General features: G+C 34.4%; 1 protein-coding gene across 2 annotated transcripts; it reads left to right on the top strand.

Moving 5' to 3' along the window:
* Nucleotides 1-10,222: 10,222 nt before the first annotated feature.
* On the top strand, nucleotides 10,223-21,465 carry hprt1l (hypoxanthine phosphoribosyltransferase 1, like). 2 transcript variants are annotated; one of them, NM_001002056.1, is given in 9 exon segments: nucleotides 10,223-10,304; nucleotides 12,776-12,882; nucleotides 15,349-15,532; nucleotides 16,332-16,397; nucleotides 16,492-16,509; nucleotides 17,441-17,523; nucleotides 18,158-18,204; nucleotides 19,844-19,920; nucleotides 20,351-21,096. In NM_001002056.1, coding segments are annotated over 9 exon segments (648 nt in total). In that variant the 5' UTR covers nucleotides 10,223-10,286; the 3' UTR covers nucleotides 20,399-21,096.
* The last annotated feature ends 443 nt before the right edge of the window (nucleotides 21,466-21,908 follow it).

Below are 21,908 nucleotides of genomic sequence, written 5' to 3'. Positions count from 1 at the left end.
ACAACCACAACAATCTCCTAAAAAGAGCGACTCACAAAGTGACATTTTTAATTATCTTGGATTCTTACCTGATTAGACTGAAAAAAAAAACAATAGATAAAAAACCCAAAATAGCAACAGGAAGCGTTTTTTTTTTTTTTTTTGCTGCTTTTCATTTGGTATAATTTTTATCTGTATTTTAATGTTTTTTGCCGGTTAGTTATATTTAAAACAGGAGCAAATGCATTTGATGAATGAAGTGACGAGCAAAAATAATTTTTTTTTTTTTTTAATAACAAGGAAATTATTATTTACATTCAAGTAGGCCTATAATAATAATAATAATAATAATAATGGCATAATAATAATGGGCACCTTTCAAAGCACTCAAGGACACCTTACAGCAGATCACTTTAACATAACACATATTAACACAACATTTAAAATATAGTATTTCTGACAATTTTTATAATTTCATAAATTTGAGTTATGAATAACAGTATTGCAATACAACTTGATTTCACGATACTTCAACAGGTATAGTATGGTAACATGAATTAGTAATATATTGACAACCCTACTGGATAGCTACCTGGGCATAAGGTGGACAGATGTAAACACATTCGAGAGATGAAAGCTGGACAGATCTAAATGCATTTTTCAGACCGTCCAGGATTTTGTGATTTTATGAATTTAATGCAAATGCAAGCAGACGTTGCAAAATTTTGTGGAGCTTGCAAATGGTTTTAATTGCAATAGATTTTCTGCATATTTTTGGTGGTCGGGACCAGTGTTGGGAGTAATGCATTACAATAATAATAATATAATTTACCATTTTTTAAGTAACAAGTCAAGTAATACAATTTGAGTTAATAAATAAATAAATAAATAAATATATATGTATGTATGTATGTATGTATGTATGTATGTATGTATGTATGTATGTATGTATGTATGTATGTATGTATGTATGTATGTATGTATGTATGTATGTATGTATGTATGTATGTATGTATGTATGTATGTATGTATGTATGTATGTATGTATGTATATATATATATATATATATATATATATATATTATACAGTTGAAGCCAGAATTATTCGGCCTCCAGTTTTAAGAGAGCAGATTTCTTCAGCACATTTGTAATCATAATAGATTTTAAACTCTCTTTGTCATGATGATGGTAAATAATATTAGTCTAGATATTCTTCAAGACACTTCTATACAGCTTAAAGTGACATTTAAAGGCTTCACTAGGGTAATTAGGGTAACTAGGCAGGCTAGGGTAATTAGGCAAGTTATTGTAAAATGATGGTTTGTTCTGGAGATAATCGAATAAAAGGGGCTAATAATTTTGTCCTTAAAATTTAAAAAAATTAATAACTGCTTTTATTCTAGCCAAAATAAAACAAATAAAACTTTCTCCAGAGGAAAACAATATTATCAGACACACTGTGAAAATTTCCTTGCTCTGTTAAACATATTTTAGGAAATATTAATAAAAATTAAAACAAATTCAATAGGGGCGAATAATTCTGACTTCAACTGTATATGACAGAGATGATTGGTTTTTGAGGTCAAAGCATGTATAAAGTATGAAAAAAATATGTAAATTTGTGCACATTTCACACCAAAACAACGAACGACAGGCCTGAAAAGAAAAGAAAAATCCTGCATGGACTGTTTTTCTTTATTTTTTCTCACCCAAATAAAACTCCTCATGCAGTTTCCGTCTGTAAACACGGCTACGAATATAGCTTCTCTTATATAATTATATATAATAGCTTCTCTTATATAATTCTCTTGTAATAATAATGCAAATATTCAACAAAACAATAGTCCAGATTTTTGCGACATGAGCATCGAGTAAATAATGACAGGGTGTTTATTGCTGATCACAGCTATTGGGTGTTTTCAGGCAGCTTAACGTGGCTTTTAGGTCCATGAGGGTTTAAGAAGGGATTGGTTTGTTTTTGTTACAGTAAACCGCATCTATGATGAGTTATTTAAGGATGAAATCCTACGTTTATAAAGCAAGCTATGATGAAGAATCCCATCCCTGCGAGACAAAGCTCGGCAAAACTGGAAGATTTCTCGTCATCAGCATGAAGAAACGAACTCGTACAGGGTTTTTACATTGTTAGAATTAATACTAAAGGCTTGTTTACATCCGTCTTTACTATTCCTAATGGTTTGATCTGTCTATTATTTGTGTTGTGATCACATTTTGGAGTCATCACCTTCATCGTGACGTTAAATCACTTTTATTTGTCGTCTTACTCAAACACACGCAGTCTGTTAAAGAAAATAAACGACTTTTTCAGTGTACTCTAAGAAGCAGCTTTTGCATTGACAAACATAATGTGAGGTAGTTGTATCTGCAATTATTTTTACATCATACCTTTTCTTGCCTTTTTAAAAAAAAAAAAAAAACGATCTGCTTTATTGTGAAATTTGCATAACGAATTGTAAATAGTAGATCAGCTGTTTTACGTGTGCTGTTCCTTTGTGAGGTAGCAGTTTGTTAAAAGCGTGCTCTCTTTGTAGTAAAAGCATACTAATCTCGCCCGCCGGTGAGGCGTACATACAGTATTTTTGTAAGACTGAATTTCCAAATGTACCGTGTACATTTTACAAGTGAATCGTCCCTTCTGCAGTACTGTACTTCACATGTGGATATTCGGAGAGCGCTGAAACTGATGGCTTTTGTCCCCATCACTGTGTTACAATATGGAGATTGTTATTTGTTTGGTAAGTGAAATTGTCAATTTGTTCGCAAAAGAAGCTGGTTATTGGGTGTGGCTGAATCTCACGCACGACTGTACGTTTATTTGTGTCCTATTTAGTGTTGTCACGATACTGAAATTTAGTCCATTGAAAGTGTCCATTTCCCTCTGATTTACCATTGTATTCACGTGCTCAACAGAAATGACTGTGATTTGCTGTGATGGTCACCAAACTCACCGCTATTTACTGAGTGTAAACACAGATACAGGGACACCGGAGCATTTTAAAGCCGCGATTGCTCAGTGGATGGCTCGTATGGCAGCTTATAGACAAACCAGCTGATTTACGTGACTTTAAAACACTCCAGTGTCGCTGTGTCTGCGGTTACACTCCGTGAGTTCGGTGAACTGATGAGCCAATCACAGTCATTGCTGTTGAGCACTGGTGAATACAATGGCAAATATGCGCTGTTTAAGAACGCGCTCAAATGTTATCGGTAAATAGACGCTTTTAACATATCAGATTGGTATCGAGTTCTAGTATCATGACAACACTGGTCATATTGCACTCCAAAATCAAAAGACAGTAGATTGATTATTGTCATTTATAGTAATTATTAGAAAAGGCTGTGTAGAGTTTTACAGCCAAACAAGCTAACAAAAAGGCTTTCTCCTGAATAAATAATATAATATAATAGGAAATACTGTGAATGATGAGAAATATTTGAAAAATGAATTAATATTTAACGTGCGGGCGAATAATTGCAAATTTACGAAATACTCATTGGCACAGCACTGCAAACATGCTTTTGTTAATCTGTCTTGTTTCTAGTCCAAATATCTAAACTGTTGAATCGTCAAGCATTCTCTAGACAAGCTAAACATATAGTCTTGTTTTCAGAAAAATGTGAAAATCAAGTGTTTTCCTTAAAAACAAAGAAAGCTGAATGTTCTGCCGGTGTGGCAGGCAAAATAATCTCATTTCAATGTTTTGCTCACCCCATTCATTTTGTTTCATTATTTCTGACAACAAGACAATATTTTAACTCGTCTACAAAATACTTCTTAGGAGTGTGTATATATTTGGACGAGACACAAACTCATTAAATCTGTTTAAATCAACACACATTTAATACTACAAATGAATTCTTTTGGTTTTGGTGTTGGAATGTGATCTGTTTATATCTTTGTGAGATAAATATATATCTATAGTTGTGTGTGTGTCTGCAGGCTTCCATTTAAAGCCATAAAGAGTACAAATGTGTGTGTTTTACCTCATGATTCACACTACATCCAACCTAAGGACCAACTCAAGACCACACTTTATAAAACCAGGCAGCAAAATCAGCGTCTTTTCAGTCGGCAATCATCTGTGTTTTTGGGTTTTATTTAAATTTATTTAATTTTATATTTTATTATTTTTATTGTTTTTTTATTTTATTTAGTTAATTTTAATTTTATTTACTTTTATAAAGTTTTTATTGTTTATTTACTTTTTTAATTTAATTTTTGTTTTTTTTCCAGTATTTATTTTATTTTAATTTAATTTAAATGTTATATTTTTATTTAATTTTTATTTTATACATTTTTTTATTTTACATTTTATTTTATTTTACTTATTTTTTTTCATTTTAATTTATTAGAATTTTTATTATATAATTTAATTGATATTTTTTATTGTCTTTTTTCTTTATTTTCTTTCATTATTTTTGAATTTTACATTTTTATTTTTATTTTTAATTTTATTATTTTAATTTTATTTATTCATTTTTTATTTTAATTTAAATTGATTTCTTTATTTTATATTTTATATATTTTTTTTAATTAATTAATTTTTTTTTTTTTTTACAACTTTTTTGTTTGTTTTTATTTTTATTTTTTTCAGTTTTTTAATTTAATTACTTTTTTTTCTGGTACCGATGCTCCAGCTTCTGTCAGACTCATAATGTATGTATAAAGAACAAAAATATATTTTCTGCACAAGTCCATCATGTGGAGTTTTGTTTGTTTGTCACTGGTTTCCATCATATTGTGCTTCTTTCTTTTCTTGTTTTTGGATTGAAAGTACTTTTGTGCCTTTGCAAGCTTTTCCTCTTTACTTCTAAAGGACCTTTGTATATAATAAGAAAGGTAGATGTTTGGATTTGACTAGTTCCTGATCCTGAAGTAAAAGACTACAGTTGTACTAGTTTAATTCAAGAGATGGCGTCTGGTCGTTATTAACAGTGTAGTCTCGGATACATCTGAACGTTTATATATCATCAAACTGCTATGCAGCGTCAGTTTTATTTTTATTTAAATTGATTTGTAAAGTTCTCGTTCTCATGCACTGCTGGTTAAAAATGCCTCTCAAATGAGCAAGATCCAACTCCAGCTTATGGGGACATAAAACCACTTCACATTTTGTTCAATAAGGGGCTCATAAATTAGATTTGTTACCATTTTTGGGGGAACAAAGTAATTGTACATGAACATAATCACCCCGGAGTATGAAAACATTAAATAAGAAGTTTAAAATCAAAGAAATGAGCTCCTAATCCAGCAAAATGTGCAGTGGTTATGAGATTGTGTCTCATTAATGAGAGATTTTCTGTAGTTTGAGGTGTTTATATTGTTAAATTAAAGGTTTGAAGAGCGCTTAAACCCCAAACACCAGCAGTTACCTGTGTTTTTCTTGTGTGTGTGTGTGTGTGTGTGTGTGTGTGTGTGTGTGTGTGTGTGTGTGTGTGTGTGTGTGTGTGTGTGTGTGTGTGTGTTTAATGTTCATCTATTATACAGCTGACGGTGGTTCTCAACCTTGATCCATTTTTCACAGATACAATAATTCTGTTGATATTTTTTTAAAGAGCTGGATGTGGGTCAAAGATTACTCACTGAAAACAGCTGGATCATTATAACTCGATGTTGGGTCAAATGTCAAAATCCAAGGTTGAGTTTATTTAAAATTCAATTAAAAATGTAAAATTCTGTTAAATTTGATTTGAAATGTAAAAATAAATGTATAATGTCCTGTTTTGACGTCATATTAAATTTACAAACGTGATTTTATATACATGGAAAACGCAACTCAATGTTGGGTCAAATATGGTCAAAACCAGCTGTTGGGTTAAAAAGTGTCATTTCAGTTTAATTGAATAACCCAATTTAGTCCATATTTGACCCAGCATTTAACCCAACATTTTAATTTAAATTCAATTAAATAAACAAACCCAATATTATTAATATTAAAATATTTTGATGCGTTGTTGTGTCAGATATGGGCAATATTGGGTTATTTTATTAAACTAAATTAAATTACTCTTTTTCACTCAACTTTGGGTCAAATATGGTCAAAACCAACCATTAGGGTAAAACTTGCAGTTCAATTTATTGAACAAACTAACCCAATATTGTCCGTATATGACACAGTCTTGGGGCAAATATGTACAATATTGGGTTATTATACTTAAATAATTTAAATTTGAAGAGTTTAGATGCAAAAACCTGTAAGTGCCATCAGAAATTTAAATCGGAAGTGAGCATTAATCTCATCTCCCTTAGTTTATGTCGAGATATTTCACTTTGAAGACCATAAAAAGAGCTTATTCTTCACCATGACAGTGAACTATTGAACCTGCACACAGGAGCTGATAAAAATGCTCATTTTAGCAGAACATTTCAGACGGCATGTAGAGGTTTTTGCATCTAAACTCTTCAATGACGCTTTTTAACTCAGCATTGGGTCAAATATGGTCAAAACCAGCTGTTGGGTTAAAAAGTGTCATTTCAGTTTAATCGAATAAACTAACTCAATATTGTCCATCTTTGGCTTAGTCTTGGGTCAAATATGGAGAATATTGGGTTAGTTTACTTTATTAGAAATGACGCTTTTTAACCCAATGTTGGGTCAAATATGGTCAAAACCAGCTATTGGGTTAAACAGTGTCATTTCAGTTTAATGAACAAGCTAACCCAATATTGTCCACATTTGACCCAGTGTTGGGTCAGATATGCACAATAATGGGTTAGTATATGTATTATATTGAAATTACACCTTTTAACCCAACGGTGGGTCACATATGGTCAAAACCAGCTTTTGGGTTAGAGTATAATTTCAGTTTAACTGAATAAACCTGCACAATATTGTTCCTATTTGACCCAACAGTGTTTAAAAGCGCTGGATGTGGGTCAGACTACTCACCAAAAACAGCTGGATCATTATAACCCGATGTTGGGTCAAATGTGGTCAAATTCAAGGTGCAGTTCATTTAAAATTCAATTAAAAATGTAAAATTCTGTTAAATTTGATTTGAAATTTTTAAATAAAATTATAATGTCCTGTTTTGACGTCATATTAAATGTACAAATGCGGACAATAATGGGTTAGTTTACCTATTATATTGAAATTACACCTTTTAACCCAACGGTGGGTCACATATGGTCAAAAACAGCTTTTGGGTTAGAGTATAATTTCAGTTTAACTGAATAAACCTGCACAATATTGTTCCTAACCTCGGCTCAGTTGGCGTTTCTGTGTGGAGTTTGCATGTTCTCCCTGCCTTCGTGTGGGTTTCCTCCGGGTGCTCCGGTTTCTCCATATTCAAAAACATGCTGTACAGGTGAATTGGGTAGGCTAAATTGTCCTTAGTGTATGAATGTGTGTGTGGATGTTTCCCAGAGATGGGTTGTGGCTGGAAGGGCATCCGCTGTGTAAAAAACTTGCTGGATAAGTTGGCGGTTCATTCCGCTGTGGCGACCCCAGATTAATAAAGGGACTAAGCCAACAAAAATAAGAATGAATGAATGAATATTGTTCCTATTTGACCCAACGTTGCGTTACAACAACCCAGCTGAACTTATTAAAATATATCTAAGGAGAACCAAAATAAGATTAAAATTATGTTTATGATCATCCAGTGTAACAAATATCTGGCGCACTCTGAATAAATGCTGGATTGTTGTAACCCAATGTTGGGTCAAATGTGGACAAACTCCAGTTTGAGGTTATTTAAAATTCAATTAAATTTGAATGACACTTGTTAACCTCGAGGTTGTGCTACTTCTTATTTGACCCAATGTTGGTTTACAATAACCCAGCTTTTTTAGTTTTGTTGTCAAATTAAATGTACAAACATGGTTTTCTATACATGGACTACATAAAAATGGCAGTGTGAGCTTTAATGTTGCAGTTCATTTTGTGAAAATCTCTAAATTAATGTTTAATGTGTCACAGAAAAAGAGGTTTCTAGATAACCCAGGTACAAACAAACACTTTAAATAATTCTGGGTTGTTGTTAATCAACTTTGGGTCAAATATGCACAAAACCAAGCATTGTAAAAAGTGTCATTTACATGCATTTAATTAAAAAAAATTAACCTAACATTGGATTTCCTGTTATTTGACCCAACATTGGGTTACAATGAATGCAAAATGAAAAGACATGCTTTTTTCTGAGTTGTACTTATTAAATATATCTAAGGAGAAGTCAAATAAGGTTGAAATAATGTTCTGTGAAATGCTGGGTGTTGATACGCATGTCGGGTCAAATATAGATGAACCATATTGGGTTAAAAAGCATAGTTTAAATCTAATTGTAAATATTAACCAAACATTGGGTTTGCCCATATTTGACCCAAAATTGGGTTAAAACAACAGCATTTTTTAAATGTAAAATGTTTTTAATTGGTCATCAAATCGTTTGAAACACATTTAGCAGGATCATGGTTTCCCCTGGTGATGTTTTACTGTCTGTTTCTGGAAATCAGAGAGAAATGGGTGACAGTGGCTTGACAACCTTTGACCCTTATATTAAAATATTAATCAATGCATCTAAATGAACAATTTGTATTTAATATTTGTTAAGAGTTGAAGTGAGAAACAGGACGCTCTATTGACATGCTTAACCTGTATTTTTTTTTTTTTAGCTTTTTTTTTTTTTTAAAGGGACAGTACACCTACATTATTTCCTGGCCCTCAGGTTTGTTCAAGTCGCAAAGGCAGATTTGTGGACCCATGTCAGACCCCAGCAGATCTCAACACACGTTTACACCCATAATACACTATGAAGATGTTGGGTCATCATAACACAACATTGGGATACGATGACTCAGCATTTTTATAGCGTACTATGGGTGTTTATGTGCGTTTGTGTAACGGGGGCCAGCTAGTAAGTGCTGTGCAGGTAAACCTCACTCCTCTGACCTCTAAAGGTGCTGTAGCGACAGACGCTAGAGGCCATGGTCTTTATCCTCCTTGCTAGAGCAACCGACTCCCATGCGAAAGATCGCCAATTCGATACCAGCTCGGAGCAGGCTGGGTGTTGTAGGACTGGCGGGGTTACATTTGGATCAAATATAGATATTTGTTTTTTAAAATTATATATATATATATATATATATATATATATATATATATATATATATATATATATATATATATATATATATATATAAACTTTTACATCTATATTTGACTTAATACTGAGTTAAAACAACTCAACATTTTTATATAATTTTTTAGGGTGTATTTATTTTTCCTACTATGGCAGTCGCAAATGTAAATGTGTAAACATTATTTTCAGAGTGAATACTGACACTCTTACGTTTATAGAGGGTTGGAACAAAGTAAATGATGGCAGAATCTTCATTATTATTATTATTATTATTATTATTATTATTATGGGTATACTGTCTGTTTAATTGAGTAAATAAATGTGTCTGCTGCCCTCTGCTGGTCGAGAGCCACTGTTACTGTATAACTGATCCCTCATCAGTGTGTCAGGACGTCATGCAGTATCGTGAACTAATGACATTTGACGTAAGAAAATAACCGTATTTTGCTTTAATCAGTACATTTGTTTACTTCTGCAGTTATATTTCTGTAAGATGTGCTGCTATATGAATAAAGATAGACATGAAGTTCTTTCCCTGCTGTCTCCTGTCAGTTATTATTGTGTATTAAAGAATTAATCTCCATTTGTAACATAATTGTTGGATAAAATATGTGTATTTCCGCTAATAAATTTAATAACATGAGACGAGCTATGAAAATAATATTATTTTTGATTTAGAAAGTGTGTGTATATGTAAAGTAAACGCAGAAGAAAAAATAAGTGTTTACATTCCTGAGTCTTGATGAGCAGAACAATCAGCTTGTCTGGCCTTTTACGACATTAATAATGAAACCAATTAAATTTAACGGGTTAATGCCTGTCACGTGGGATTTATTTAAGATGCATTTGACTTTTGTTTACTGGGAAACTTCTTAAGATGTTAAGCTATGTTAGAAAGGAGGAGTTTTGTATTTTTATGTGGTATATTCCTGGCTGCGTCCTGATACGCGCCGTCTGACGTCATCACGCGCTTTATCGGAACCCCTCAGGCACGCGCGCTGATGACAGATGCCGTAGTGCGCACTATCTAGTGCACTTATTCTGAGTGCTACACAATGTTGGCGAGGGTCAATCAGATTATTGGGTAAAATGGATTGTGACGTCAGGGTTTAGAAAGCGTCGCGTTGGCCTGACGCACAGCAGAAGCAGCGCAGAATCAGGCGGAATATATGATGAGATGAGCTGACGGGCGACTCTTCAGCAGGATGGCCGCGTTTCTGGAGGTAAGAGACATTAACTGCTTCACTTTTACTCTGCAGCACTTGTAAAGTCCGTGATTCGACTGATTTGAGGTGTTAATCCGAATTAATTCACGGAAATAAAGCGAAATCCGCCATTATCGCGTTTTAAACCGTTTTGTGTTGCCAAGGCGACGCCATTGGTTCATTCAGCGTGTAGAGTTTAACGGAACTGTTCAATTTAACCGATTAGATGAATAAACTCATTCATAAACTCAATTAAAGGTCAAGTTTTGTTCTTTTTGTGTACAGCTAGCGAATATGATTCTGCCAAGCTCCATAAATGTGTAAAATTTCATAATGCGGGCATAAAACTGCTCCGTAAGAGCGACGCGTCTGTGATATATGAATTATCCTCAGTGTGTGCTGACTAAAAGTTCATTACTCATGTGTTTATGGTTAAGATGTTCTTCAGATGAAGAAAACTATTTGTTTTGAAAGGACAGGTGACCCAAAAATGTCATTTATTTACACTGAAGTGATTGTAAACTTTGAGTTTCTTTATTCTGTTGAACACAAAACAAGATATTCCGAAGAATGCTGGAGAAAAGCTGACATGACATCCATAATAGAGACTAAAGATGCTATGCATTCTTCATCATGATTAAGTGTTGACGGGATTTTTCTTTTTTGGATGAACTGTGCCTTTATGTGGGATATGTAAACAGGTTATTTGTGACAGAGTTTAATAAAATAGACAACTGAATATCTTATATTACTCATATGTAGTAAATTTGCATCTCAAATACAAGATCTGCGAGTGGAAATCTCTCATGTAAATCTCCCAGTCACTGATTCGAAGCCCAATGACTGGATTTTGTTCAACAAAAAAATAGGGCTGGACGATTTAGCCTAAAATCAAAATCTTGATTAATTGAACATTTTAACTCGATTGCGATTAATGAAAGATTATTTTATTTATTTAATTTTTTTGTCCTCATAGTTCACTGACAGGTTTTGTACAGTAAATATGCTCACAAATTACAAGTCAGAGATTTCTGAATGAAGGGCGCATTACTTGACTTTAAAATAATTGAAGCAAACACACACAGTCCACTACAGGGGTGGACAACCCTGTTCCTGGAGAGCCACCTTCCTGCAGATTTCAGTTGCAACCCATATCAAACACACCTGAACCAATTATTTAGGACCTGAACACCACGTGATAATTACAGGCAGGTGTGTTTGATATGGGTTGCAGCTGAAATCTGCAGGAGGGTGGCTCTCCAGGAACAGGGTTGGCCACCCCTGGTCTACTATCTATGATTATTTATTGAACATCAGCGCTGAACTGGTCCATAAGCTCAACGCATATATGAGTTATCATAAATGTGTGCTGACTAGTTCATTAAGTAATGTGTTTATGGTTCAGATGAAGAAAGCTATTCGTTTTGAAGGCACAATTCACCCAAAAATTAAAATATCCTGAAAAGTGAGTTTTTTTTAATTCTGTTGAACACAAAATTTTTTTTATGAAGAATGCTGGAGAAAAAAGCTGACATGACATCCATAATAGAGACTAAAAATACTTTGGAAGTCAATATTTTTTTCTAGCATTCCTTAGTATGATTAGATGATGACAGGATTTTTTATTTTTGGCTGAGCTGTGCCTTTAAGTGGGATATGTAAACAGGTTAATTGTGACAGAGTTTAATAAAAAATAAATAACACATTTCTTTTACATCACTCATATGTAGTAAATTTGCATTTCAAATACAAAATCTGAGTGGAAATCTTCAGCTCTCATGCACTGATTCTAACCCCAATGACTGGATTTTACTTGTGAACATTCACCCAAGGATATTAAATGTGAACACACCTTCGCTTTTTAATTGTTTTTAAAACTGTTGCAGCATGCACATAGAGTAAACATTCTTATTTGAGTGAAAAATCCTCCAATTATTGCTATTTTTTTTGCCAATATTGAATGATATGAGGCGGCACAGTGGCTTAGTGGATTGCACTATTGCCTCACAGCAAGAAGGACGCTGGTTCGAGTCCCGGCTGGGTCAATTCTATGTGAAGTTTGCATATTCTTCCCGTTTTGGCGTGGGTTTTGTCCAGGTGCTCCCCACAGTCCAAACACATGCGCTATAGGGGAATTGACTAAATTGGCCGTAGTGTATGAGTGTGAATGACAGTGTGTATGGATGTTTCCCAGTACTGGTTTGCAGCTGGAAGGACATCTACTGTGTAAAACATATGCTGGAATAGTTGGTGGTTCATTCTGCTGTGGCGACCCCTAAAGAATAAAGGGAGTAAGTCAGGAAAAATGAATAACCGATATAACAATAAAATATTCATCATCATCACTGCAGAAAGCTCTTCATCAGATTGCACAGCCCTAAGTAGTAGGACTAGTTGGTGATGTTGCAATGAACAGCATAAAAATGTCAGTATTTTGTTAGCAAGTTTTGACACTTCAGTGGAGTATAATAATATTGTTGTTCTTACAGATTTCTGACGACAGTAAAGGGCACGAGCTGAGTCTGTTCTGTGTGCCCAAACACTATGAGGACGATCTGGACAGCGTCATCATCCCCAACGGCCTCATTAAAGACAGGTTCTGCTCTGGATAAATACAGCTGAAGGCGAAATTATTCGCCCTCCTCTCAAATAGTTCTATTTTTTCCAAATATTTTGTTTTAAAGGGGACAAATTTAGCAAAAAAAACACTGTTATATGGGGTTTAAACACAAGAAAATGTTTAATAGAAATTAGCTGTTTAAAAAAAAATCTTCTGTAAGCAACACTCTGGAAATATTTGTTTATAATTTTGACATCAACTGTACGTGTTTCTGTATCTGTGCTCATCTGTGAAGCGCTGACGAGTTGAGACGTGGCCGTGAGATGCCCTCGGTAGTAAAAGATCGCAGTGTTCCCTCTGTAGACGCAGTTAATGATGTTAGTCCACTACGAGACGCATGTGATTTGAATTCGGCTTTCCCATTCATTTGTTTAACAAACTTCTCATTATTAGCGTGCTGCTGCTCAGCTCATGCTGATGTTAAAGGGACAGTCCACCCCATAATTTACTCACAGTTCAGCCCTCACTAATATATCTGTTAAATGTGTTAAGATGCTAGACAATGTTATATTTGCGTGTATACATTAGATTAATTGGTACTGAAGTCAAATCTGGAGCTTATCTAACAAAATAACTTACAACAACAGTCTAAACTCACCGGCCACTTTATTAGGTACATCTTACTAGTACAGAGTTTTTGTACTAGTACTTTTGCCTTCAGAACTGCCCTTATCCTTGGTGGCAGAGATTCAGAAAGCTACTGGAAATATTCCTCAGAGGTTTTGCTCCATGACAGCATCACACAGTTGCTGCAGATTTGTCGGCTGAACATCCATGATGCCAATCTCCCGTTCCACCACATCCCAAAGCTGCTCTATTGGATTGAGCTCTGGGGACTGTGGAGGCCATTTGAGTACAGTGAACTCATCGTCATGTTCAAGAAACCAGTCTGAGATGATTGAGCTTTATGACATGCTGCTTTATCCTGCTGGAAGTAGCCATCAGAAGATGGAGACACTGTGCTCATAAAGGGATGGACATGGTCAGCAGCAATACTCAGGTAGGCTGTGGCGTTGATGCTCAATTGGTACTAATGGACCCAAAGAAAATCTCCCCCACACCATTACACCACCACCACCAGCCTGAACCGCTGATACAAGGTAAGATGGATCCATGATTGGCTGATTAGACATTTGCAACAAACAAGAAACAAGCAGTTGGATAGGTGTACCTAATATAGTGGCCGGTGAATGTATGTTGCGGAAAAATAGTGACTGAAATATTTTTTAAAAGAAAATATATATATATTAAATTAAGTTACATTTTTTTTTGTGATATTTTCTATAAGGTTTATTGTATTCTATTTAATTTTGTTAATTGAAAGATGTTTTGTGACCAAACTATTACTTTAATGAACATAACTGTTTAATAAATCTGTTTTATTAAAATGCACCAAAATAAACAGTCGATATTTGCTAAGAAATGCATAAAGATATTTATTTTTAAAGGGGGTGCACTAATCCATGCTGTCAGATGAACACAATCTTAATAGTTTCAAACAGTTCAGCCAAAAATGAAAATTACCCCATAATTTAATCATCCTTAATGTATATGAGTTTTTCTGTCAGTCAGAATAGTTTTAAAGTGACAGGTCACCCAAAACAGGAAGTTAATTATCCTTTACTTGTTCCAAACCTGTTTGACTGTCTTTCCCATGTTAAACACAAAAGAATATTTTGGAAAATTCTGGAAACCTGTGTTGACTGCCATAGCATTTGTTTTTCCTACTATGAACTAGTATGCACTAGCAATACCTATAATAATATTATCAATAAATAAAAGTCAGAGTCATAAGCTGTGTTTCCACCTAAAATTCTAATTAAATTTATGTGGGAAAACTGGAATATTGCATGAAATATTAGTGAATAAAGCAGCGTTTCCATCCACTGATGCACAGTAGAGCATCAGCTCCTCAGCCCCTGCACAGATATCACTGAGAGAAGTGTAGAGATCTAATAAATGAGCTGCTCCTCTAAATGAACACTGTGAGTGAAATGAAATGAAAATGTGAAGGAGACGGGTGCGCAGACAGATGCTCAAGACAGTTCTGGAGGGAATAATAATAGAAGAAGAATAATACTGAAGCACTGTGACGACGGAGGGATTTTACAATCAGCACAACATTTCAGACCTGCAACAATGGAAAGCTGCAAACCAACATTACAATCCCTGAACACACATTTATACCTGTGAGACACTAAATCACATCACGCACACTGAGGAAGAACAACCTGCGCAGACTTCACTCACTAAATCTGTTCACAGCTGATTTAATGCACAAATCTTATCAGATAAAAAGTCAGTTCTACTCAGTTATGTTCATAAGTTTATTGATTAATCTATGCACATCATTTTATAAATGTAATAATTCAAAATGCACATAAAAGTATGTGGATGACTAGTGATGAGCGAGCTTTTAAAGGTGGCTTTAATGTTGTGCAGGACGGAGCGTTTGGCCAGAGATATCGTGCGGGACATGGGCGGTCATCATATCGTGGCTCTCTGCGTTCTCAAGGGAGGCTACAAGTTCTTTGCGGATCTGATGGACTTCATCAAGACTCTGAATCAACACAGTGATAAATCTGTGCCGCTGACGGTGGATTTCATCAGGCTGAAGAGCTACTGCGTGAGTGCCAGATCCGCACTCAGTGGAAAAACACTGGAGTCTTACTGGGGGCTTAATACAGCACTTTTCACCTTTTATGACGTAAAGCTGCTGCTTGTGACTCTTCTAAAGCCTAAACATACTTTAATATGTTCAAATACATGCTAAGTGATCATATTTGTTTGTTTGAGAAACAATGCTAAAGTCAGATATTCTGCTTTGAGATATGTCAGTATGTCTGTGCCAGTTTGCTAATTTCATTTAAGCACCTAGGTTGCCAGTTTGTGGAATACAACATATTTTGATCATGAAGGGTGTCTCATAAGATGCAGATTTAGTGTTATAAAAGCTTACATGAGGTGATTTTTATTTCAACTAATTCAGATATGACAAATGTAATCATTAGCTGATCAGCTTACAGTGTACTCTCACTCCTGTTTGCATTGTCAATCTGGCAACCCATGTTTGCATGGAAGCATTGCAGGAGGATGGGTTAGATGTAAATATCTCTGATGTTTTGAATTTGGATAGTAATACCTAGTTCAACCTTTTGCTTTTAAAATTAATTTAGTAAATAAAGCAATACAAATAGACAAAGGAAGGAAAAAACGAAATAAACATACAAAGGGGAGCTAAACAAAATGGTCCATCACTCAATAAATGGCTAATATTGGAGAATCTGCTGTATAAGCTCATTCTGTAGAAAAACTAGCTGTAACTCCCTGGTTAATTGGGCATATTTAAATCATATAATATTTTGTTAGTATACTATTTGATATTATTTAAAGTGATTTCAAACTGTGATCTGATTTCTGTCCAGAATGACCAGTCCACCAACTGTGTGAAGGTGATCGGGGGAGACGAGCTATCGGCCCTCGCTGGAAAAGTCAGTCTGGAGTTTGTTTGTTTTGGGATGTGCTTAAATGTGAATGCTAGCCTTTTTAAATGTAAAATATGAATTGTCTTCCCTTTGATTGCAGAATGTGCTCATTGTCGAGGTAAGCTTAATTTTTTACAATTATTTTAATTTATTTAATGTCAAATTTTTCTACAGCTGAAGACAAAATTATTCAACCTTCAGTGAAATTAGTATATTTTCCCTAATATTTCCCAAATACTGTTTGACAGAGCAAGGACACTTTATTTATTATTTTATTATTTATTATTTTATTTATTTCCTATTATATTTTACTTCTAGAGAAAGTCTTATATGTTTGAGTTTGGCAGGAAGAACAAACCTATTTATTAAAAAATGTTAAAACTGCCGTGGTCAATATTATTAGCCCCTATATATAACTATATAACTACTGTAAGAACATATCAGCATTTGGTACAAACTTTCAGTATTGTCTTTGCTTGAACTGACCCGATCTAATCCTGTTTGTATGAAATGAGCCTGCTCCTACACAGGTTTGAGCTACCAGAACTGTTGCTTTGACAACAACTCTCAGATGAGTTTTGAAGAACAAAACGATCCTGGATCATGTCAAATCGTCAATAACCAAATCCAGCTAACCGAGTAATCCATCTACGAAGAACGGACCCCTGGTCTACAGAACAAACCACTGTTGTACAGTGACTTGCCTAATTAACCTAAACAACCTTATTACCCTAGTGAAGCCTTTAAATGTCACTTTAAGCTGTATAGAAGTGTCTTGAAGAATATCTAGTCTAATATTATTAACTGTCATCATGACAACGAGAAAATAAATCAGTTATTAGAGATGAGTTATTAACACTATTATGAGTAGAAATGTCTCTGTTAAACAGCACTTGGAAAATATTTGAAATAAAATAATGATACTTTGAAATAAAAAAATCACAACAGGGCAAATAATCTTGTAAATATTGTGAATAAATGCATAATCAATTCTGTGAGGGGAAAATACAGAATTGCAGAAGTTTTATTGATTTATTTTTGTGTATAAGGATATTGTAGAGACGGGGAAAACAATGGAAACGCTGCTGAAACTCTTGCATGAATGTCATCCCAAAATGGTGAAAGTGGTGAGGTGAGGATCTGCTGAGTGCATTAATGCTGCTTATTCTGTGTATTATCAGCTTTAAAGGAGACCTATTATGCAAGATTATATGTTAGAAGGTGTTTAAACCCAGTTGTGTGTCAGCAGTGTGTGAATATATCCAGCCTCTGATGGTAAACAGTAATTAATTGTATTGTTTTATAGTGTTTTGACTTGATGCAGAAGCACTTTGATTGACATTCTCCTTTTGTACGTGTCATCAGAGGGGGAAAGCCCCGCCCACTCGCGCCCATCCCTCCATCTCATTAGCATGACATAGACATAGACTGACAGAAGCATCAAGCACACCTGACCAGCACTGACAACACACCTAGTTCTGTTTTACATCTGTTTTTTTTTACATCTCATTTGCATTTAAAGCAACAGTCACTAAATTGGATCAAAGCCCAAAAGGGTCAGTTTCAGAGAGTTAGAAAACATTTTCTGTGTGTTATTTTGAGATAAAGCCTCACGACACACTCGACACATGTGGGATGCATTTGAATAGGTGTCCTTTAACTTTGCTGTTCTGTATATAAGCATTAATATTGGCTATTCTGTGTTTTAACGCTGCTGTTCTGTGTGCATTATGAATATATGTGACCGTTCTGCACTTTAATCTCAGTCTGCTGGTGAAGCGGACGCCCAGGAGCTCCGGATATCGGCCCGACTGTGAGTTTGTTCTGATATGATGAACATTTTGTGCTTAATCCTTTTCACTTAGAGACATCAGATACTGTGAGCAGTTACGCAATGCTTTTAGACGCGAGCGCATTTAAGCTCTTTATATCCTCTTTATGTGTCAGACTCAACTCTTCAGCATATTTCCACCCTCATCTACATTTATTCCTGGTATATTTCAATTTTAGAAGAGTTACTGTATGTTTTTCCCAGTAAGCGTATGCTTTTATAGTTAAATAATATAATTACTTACTAATAAAAAACCTAATTTGTTTCTCATTTGAATTGATGAACTGATATTCTTGATTATTACAGTTAGATCATCTATTTATATGTGTAATGTGCTTAAAGGGAAGGTCATGAGGAATTTTTAAAGTGTCCTAATATTCTGTCTAAGAGTCCAAGAGTCTCAGATTTAAGGTAAAAAAAATCGTAATTTTCTCAGATATGTCTTTTAATTTTAGACTCATTTCGCGACTCATTTTGATGTGATTTGTTTGAATCAGTTGATACTCAAGTTCTGTAAGCCCCTCCCTCTTCCATAAGGCAGCTCTGCTCTGATTGGTTAGTTGTTTGAGTCTGTTTTGATTGGTCTTTCCGTATTTAAAATGAAATTCCCAGTTCAGACTGTTTGTATGTAAAGGGGGTGGGATTATGCAAATGAGTTACTTTGATTGGGTTGATGTAGATTTTGAAGATTTGAATATTTAATGACTCATTAAGGTGAAATCATTTTGCGATTTGTTTGGATCTGTTCAGGCTTAAGGTTTGTAAGCCCCTCCCCCTTCCCTAAGCTAGCTCTGCTCTGATTGGTCAGTTGTTTGAGTCTATTTTGATTGGTCTTTCCGTATCTACAATGAGACTCCCAGTTCAGAGTGTTTGTATGTAAAGGAGGCGGGATTATGCAAATGAGTTACTTTGATCGAGTTGACAGATTTTGAAGATTCAAATATAAAAAGACTCATTAAAGGCAAAATCATTTTGCAATTTGTTTTGATGCGATTCATTTGAATCAGCTCAGATTTAAGATCTGTAAGACTCATCCCTTCTATAAACCTCTGATTGGTCAGTTGGTCGAGTCTGTCCTCGATTGGTCCTTCCATATCTAAAATAAAACGCCTATTTCAGAGTTTGTATGAAGAGGAGGCGGAGATTATGCAAATTAGTTACTTTGATTGTGTTGACGTAGATTTAAAAAATTTGAATATATATATATATATATGAATCTTTATCATGCACAGCTTTTTAGATTGTTTACACTGTATATTATTTAATTGCATTATTGTAATAGTGTATTATTGTGTGTTATTGTTACTTTAATTTGATTTTATTTTAGTGTATTATTGACTTGTAATTTTATTGTTAACATGTACGTTACGGTAACTACTAATAGGATATTTTAGGAAAACCCATTTGATTTCTAAAAACATTTATTATTAGTTATGAATATTATTACTTGTATTATTCCAATAATATATGATTCAATTTAAATCATAAAAACATCAATATATATTAATGATGTTATATAATTTCATTGATTGATTTAACTTGATTTGCTTTAATCCAGAATATAATTCCCTCTTTTTTTCTCTTCCTCCTCCTCGTGTGTCTAAACTGGATTTCCTCTCAGATATCGGATTTGAAGTTCCTGATAAGTTCCTGGTGGGATATGCTTTAGACTACAATGAGTATTTCAGGGATTTGAGTGTAAGTGTTTTCTATTGATTTCATTTATTTGATTTAGTTTGGTTTCATTGCTTTAATGCTGTTTTAAATACACGCTTGGGCTAACTAGGGCTGTCACAATTATGACGTTTGTCTGACGATTAATTATTGAAGTAAGAAATAGTTGCGATTAATATGAGTGTATAAAGTTATAGTTAATATATTTGAAGATATATGTGCATATTTGGAAGATTAATAAATAATGAATAAACAGCCTTTTTTGCAATATTTTATATCCACATATGAGATTTCTCAATCACAAATTGAAAAGTGAAAGGCGCAAACCCGCGTATATTGGTTTACGTCTCCCCCTGGTGTCTGTTAACAGAACTGCAGGAATTGCGCTCTTCTAAACACCCCAATTTAGATTAAGTAGACTGTTATTTATCTCCATATCTGTGTTTTCTTCCAGCATATCTGTATATTGAGCGACAGAGCAAGGGAGAAGTATAAAGTATGACCCCGTGAGAGCCAAATGCAGCACGCATGAAGACGAACATCACTGTGAACCTTTAGTTTTTCTGCTCGTGAATGTATTTTTGTACATCTCATCACAAATCAATAATGAACTCATGAAAACACGGACTCCCAAAGAGAAATGCACACACTTGGTGCGAACGAGAAGCTGATTGTCTGAACCGAGGCCTTCGATTCATTCATTTTATGTTGATTTTATGTTTGTTCGAGCTCTGAGATTAAGTTAATCGTCATTTATTATGGATTATTTAGGTATTAACAATGAAAGGAGCTGAGAATTGTGTACTTTATGGAGGATTGTTTATTATTGACTAAAAATATATATACTGAAGTACTTTTTATTTCACAATTTTGCACTTTTTTTTCCCCATCACAAGTTTGTTTGTGTTCTTAACGTCAGGTTATGCATGCAACTGCTTCTTTAAATACTCAAATTTTTAGGAATAAATAGTAAGATTAAACTAAGAAGTTTCTTTTCTCTCAAATCGTGAAGAAAAATAGTTAAAATTGTGAGACTTCCTTAAAAACCTGCAGCTTTATTTAGCCACAGAGTGCAAGATGATTATGAAATTAACATATTAATCTGAATTTAGATTTGACTTTTGTTTTAATACTGCAAAAATCCTTTTTTTTGGAAACAATAATCTTGAAATAAAGTAAAAATTCTGCAAATAAACAGCAGAATTGTGTAAATGTGAACTCAAAATTGAGTTTCAAATGCATCTTTTATTTTTAATTTGCCAGGTGAAAGTCAGAATTGTGAGATTAAAAAGTCCAAATTAACATTATTACCCGTGCTTTTATTTAATTTAATTTAATGTATTTATTTCTTTTGGATCTGCTTGCAGGAATGAGCTTTAGCAGCGACACGATTTGGTCTTGCTTTTATTTTTGATTAGCATAATGCACAAACTCTGATATTTAGTGTCCTGTGTTTGCCCTGAAACACATATCAGTGCTGTGAGCTGAATCTGTGACTGTGTAAGTTATATTTACCTGTTTACTGGCACCAAAAAAGTAAAAGTCCTTCAATAAAAGGAGGTGAAAGTCTTTGTGTCGTCTTGTTGTTGTTGTTGAAAACAAAACTGATAGACATAATGAAGGGAAATCAGCTCAAAGGTGAGTTAAATGTCACATTTTTAGTATCATAATGTTATAGGCTAAACAAAGTGTTCAGTAGTGTCTGGATGCAGCGTTGATGATGCAAGCTGAGACTGCATATCTCAGTGATGCAATTTCAGACATGGATCAGGGGGGGCCAAGTCGGAGGACGCACTCTAGGCTCTGCGCTGGTTGGGAAAATTCCAAATTGAACCAAAACAACTGGCTTAAGATTGGCAAGCAAAATTCAGGACAACGTGCAGAACCTGGGAACTCAAAAGATAAAATGCAATGTCAGACATAATGCACTCAGTGGTGCTAGTGACGTCACTGTGAGGGGTGGGGTTGGGTGCATCTGCATCCAGACTCGTCTCCACTTCATACACCAGGAA

This window comes from Danio rerio, chromosome 25 (assembly GCF_049306965.1).
Source record: "Danio rerio strain Tuebingen ecotype United States chromosome 25, GRCz12tu, whole genome shotgun sequence".
Lineage (NCBI taxonomy): Eukaryota > Metazoa > Chordata > Actinopteri > Cypriniformes > Danionidae > Danio > Danio rerio.
This window is presented reverse-complemented; position numbering and strand designations above follow the sequence as displayed.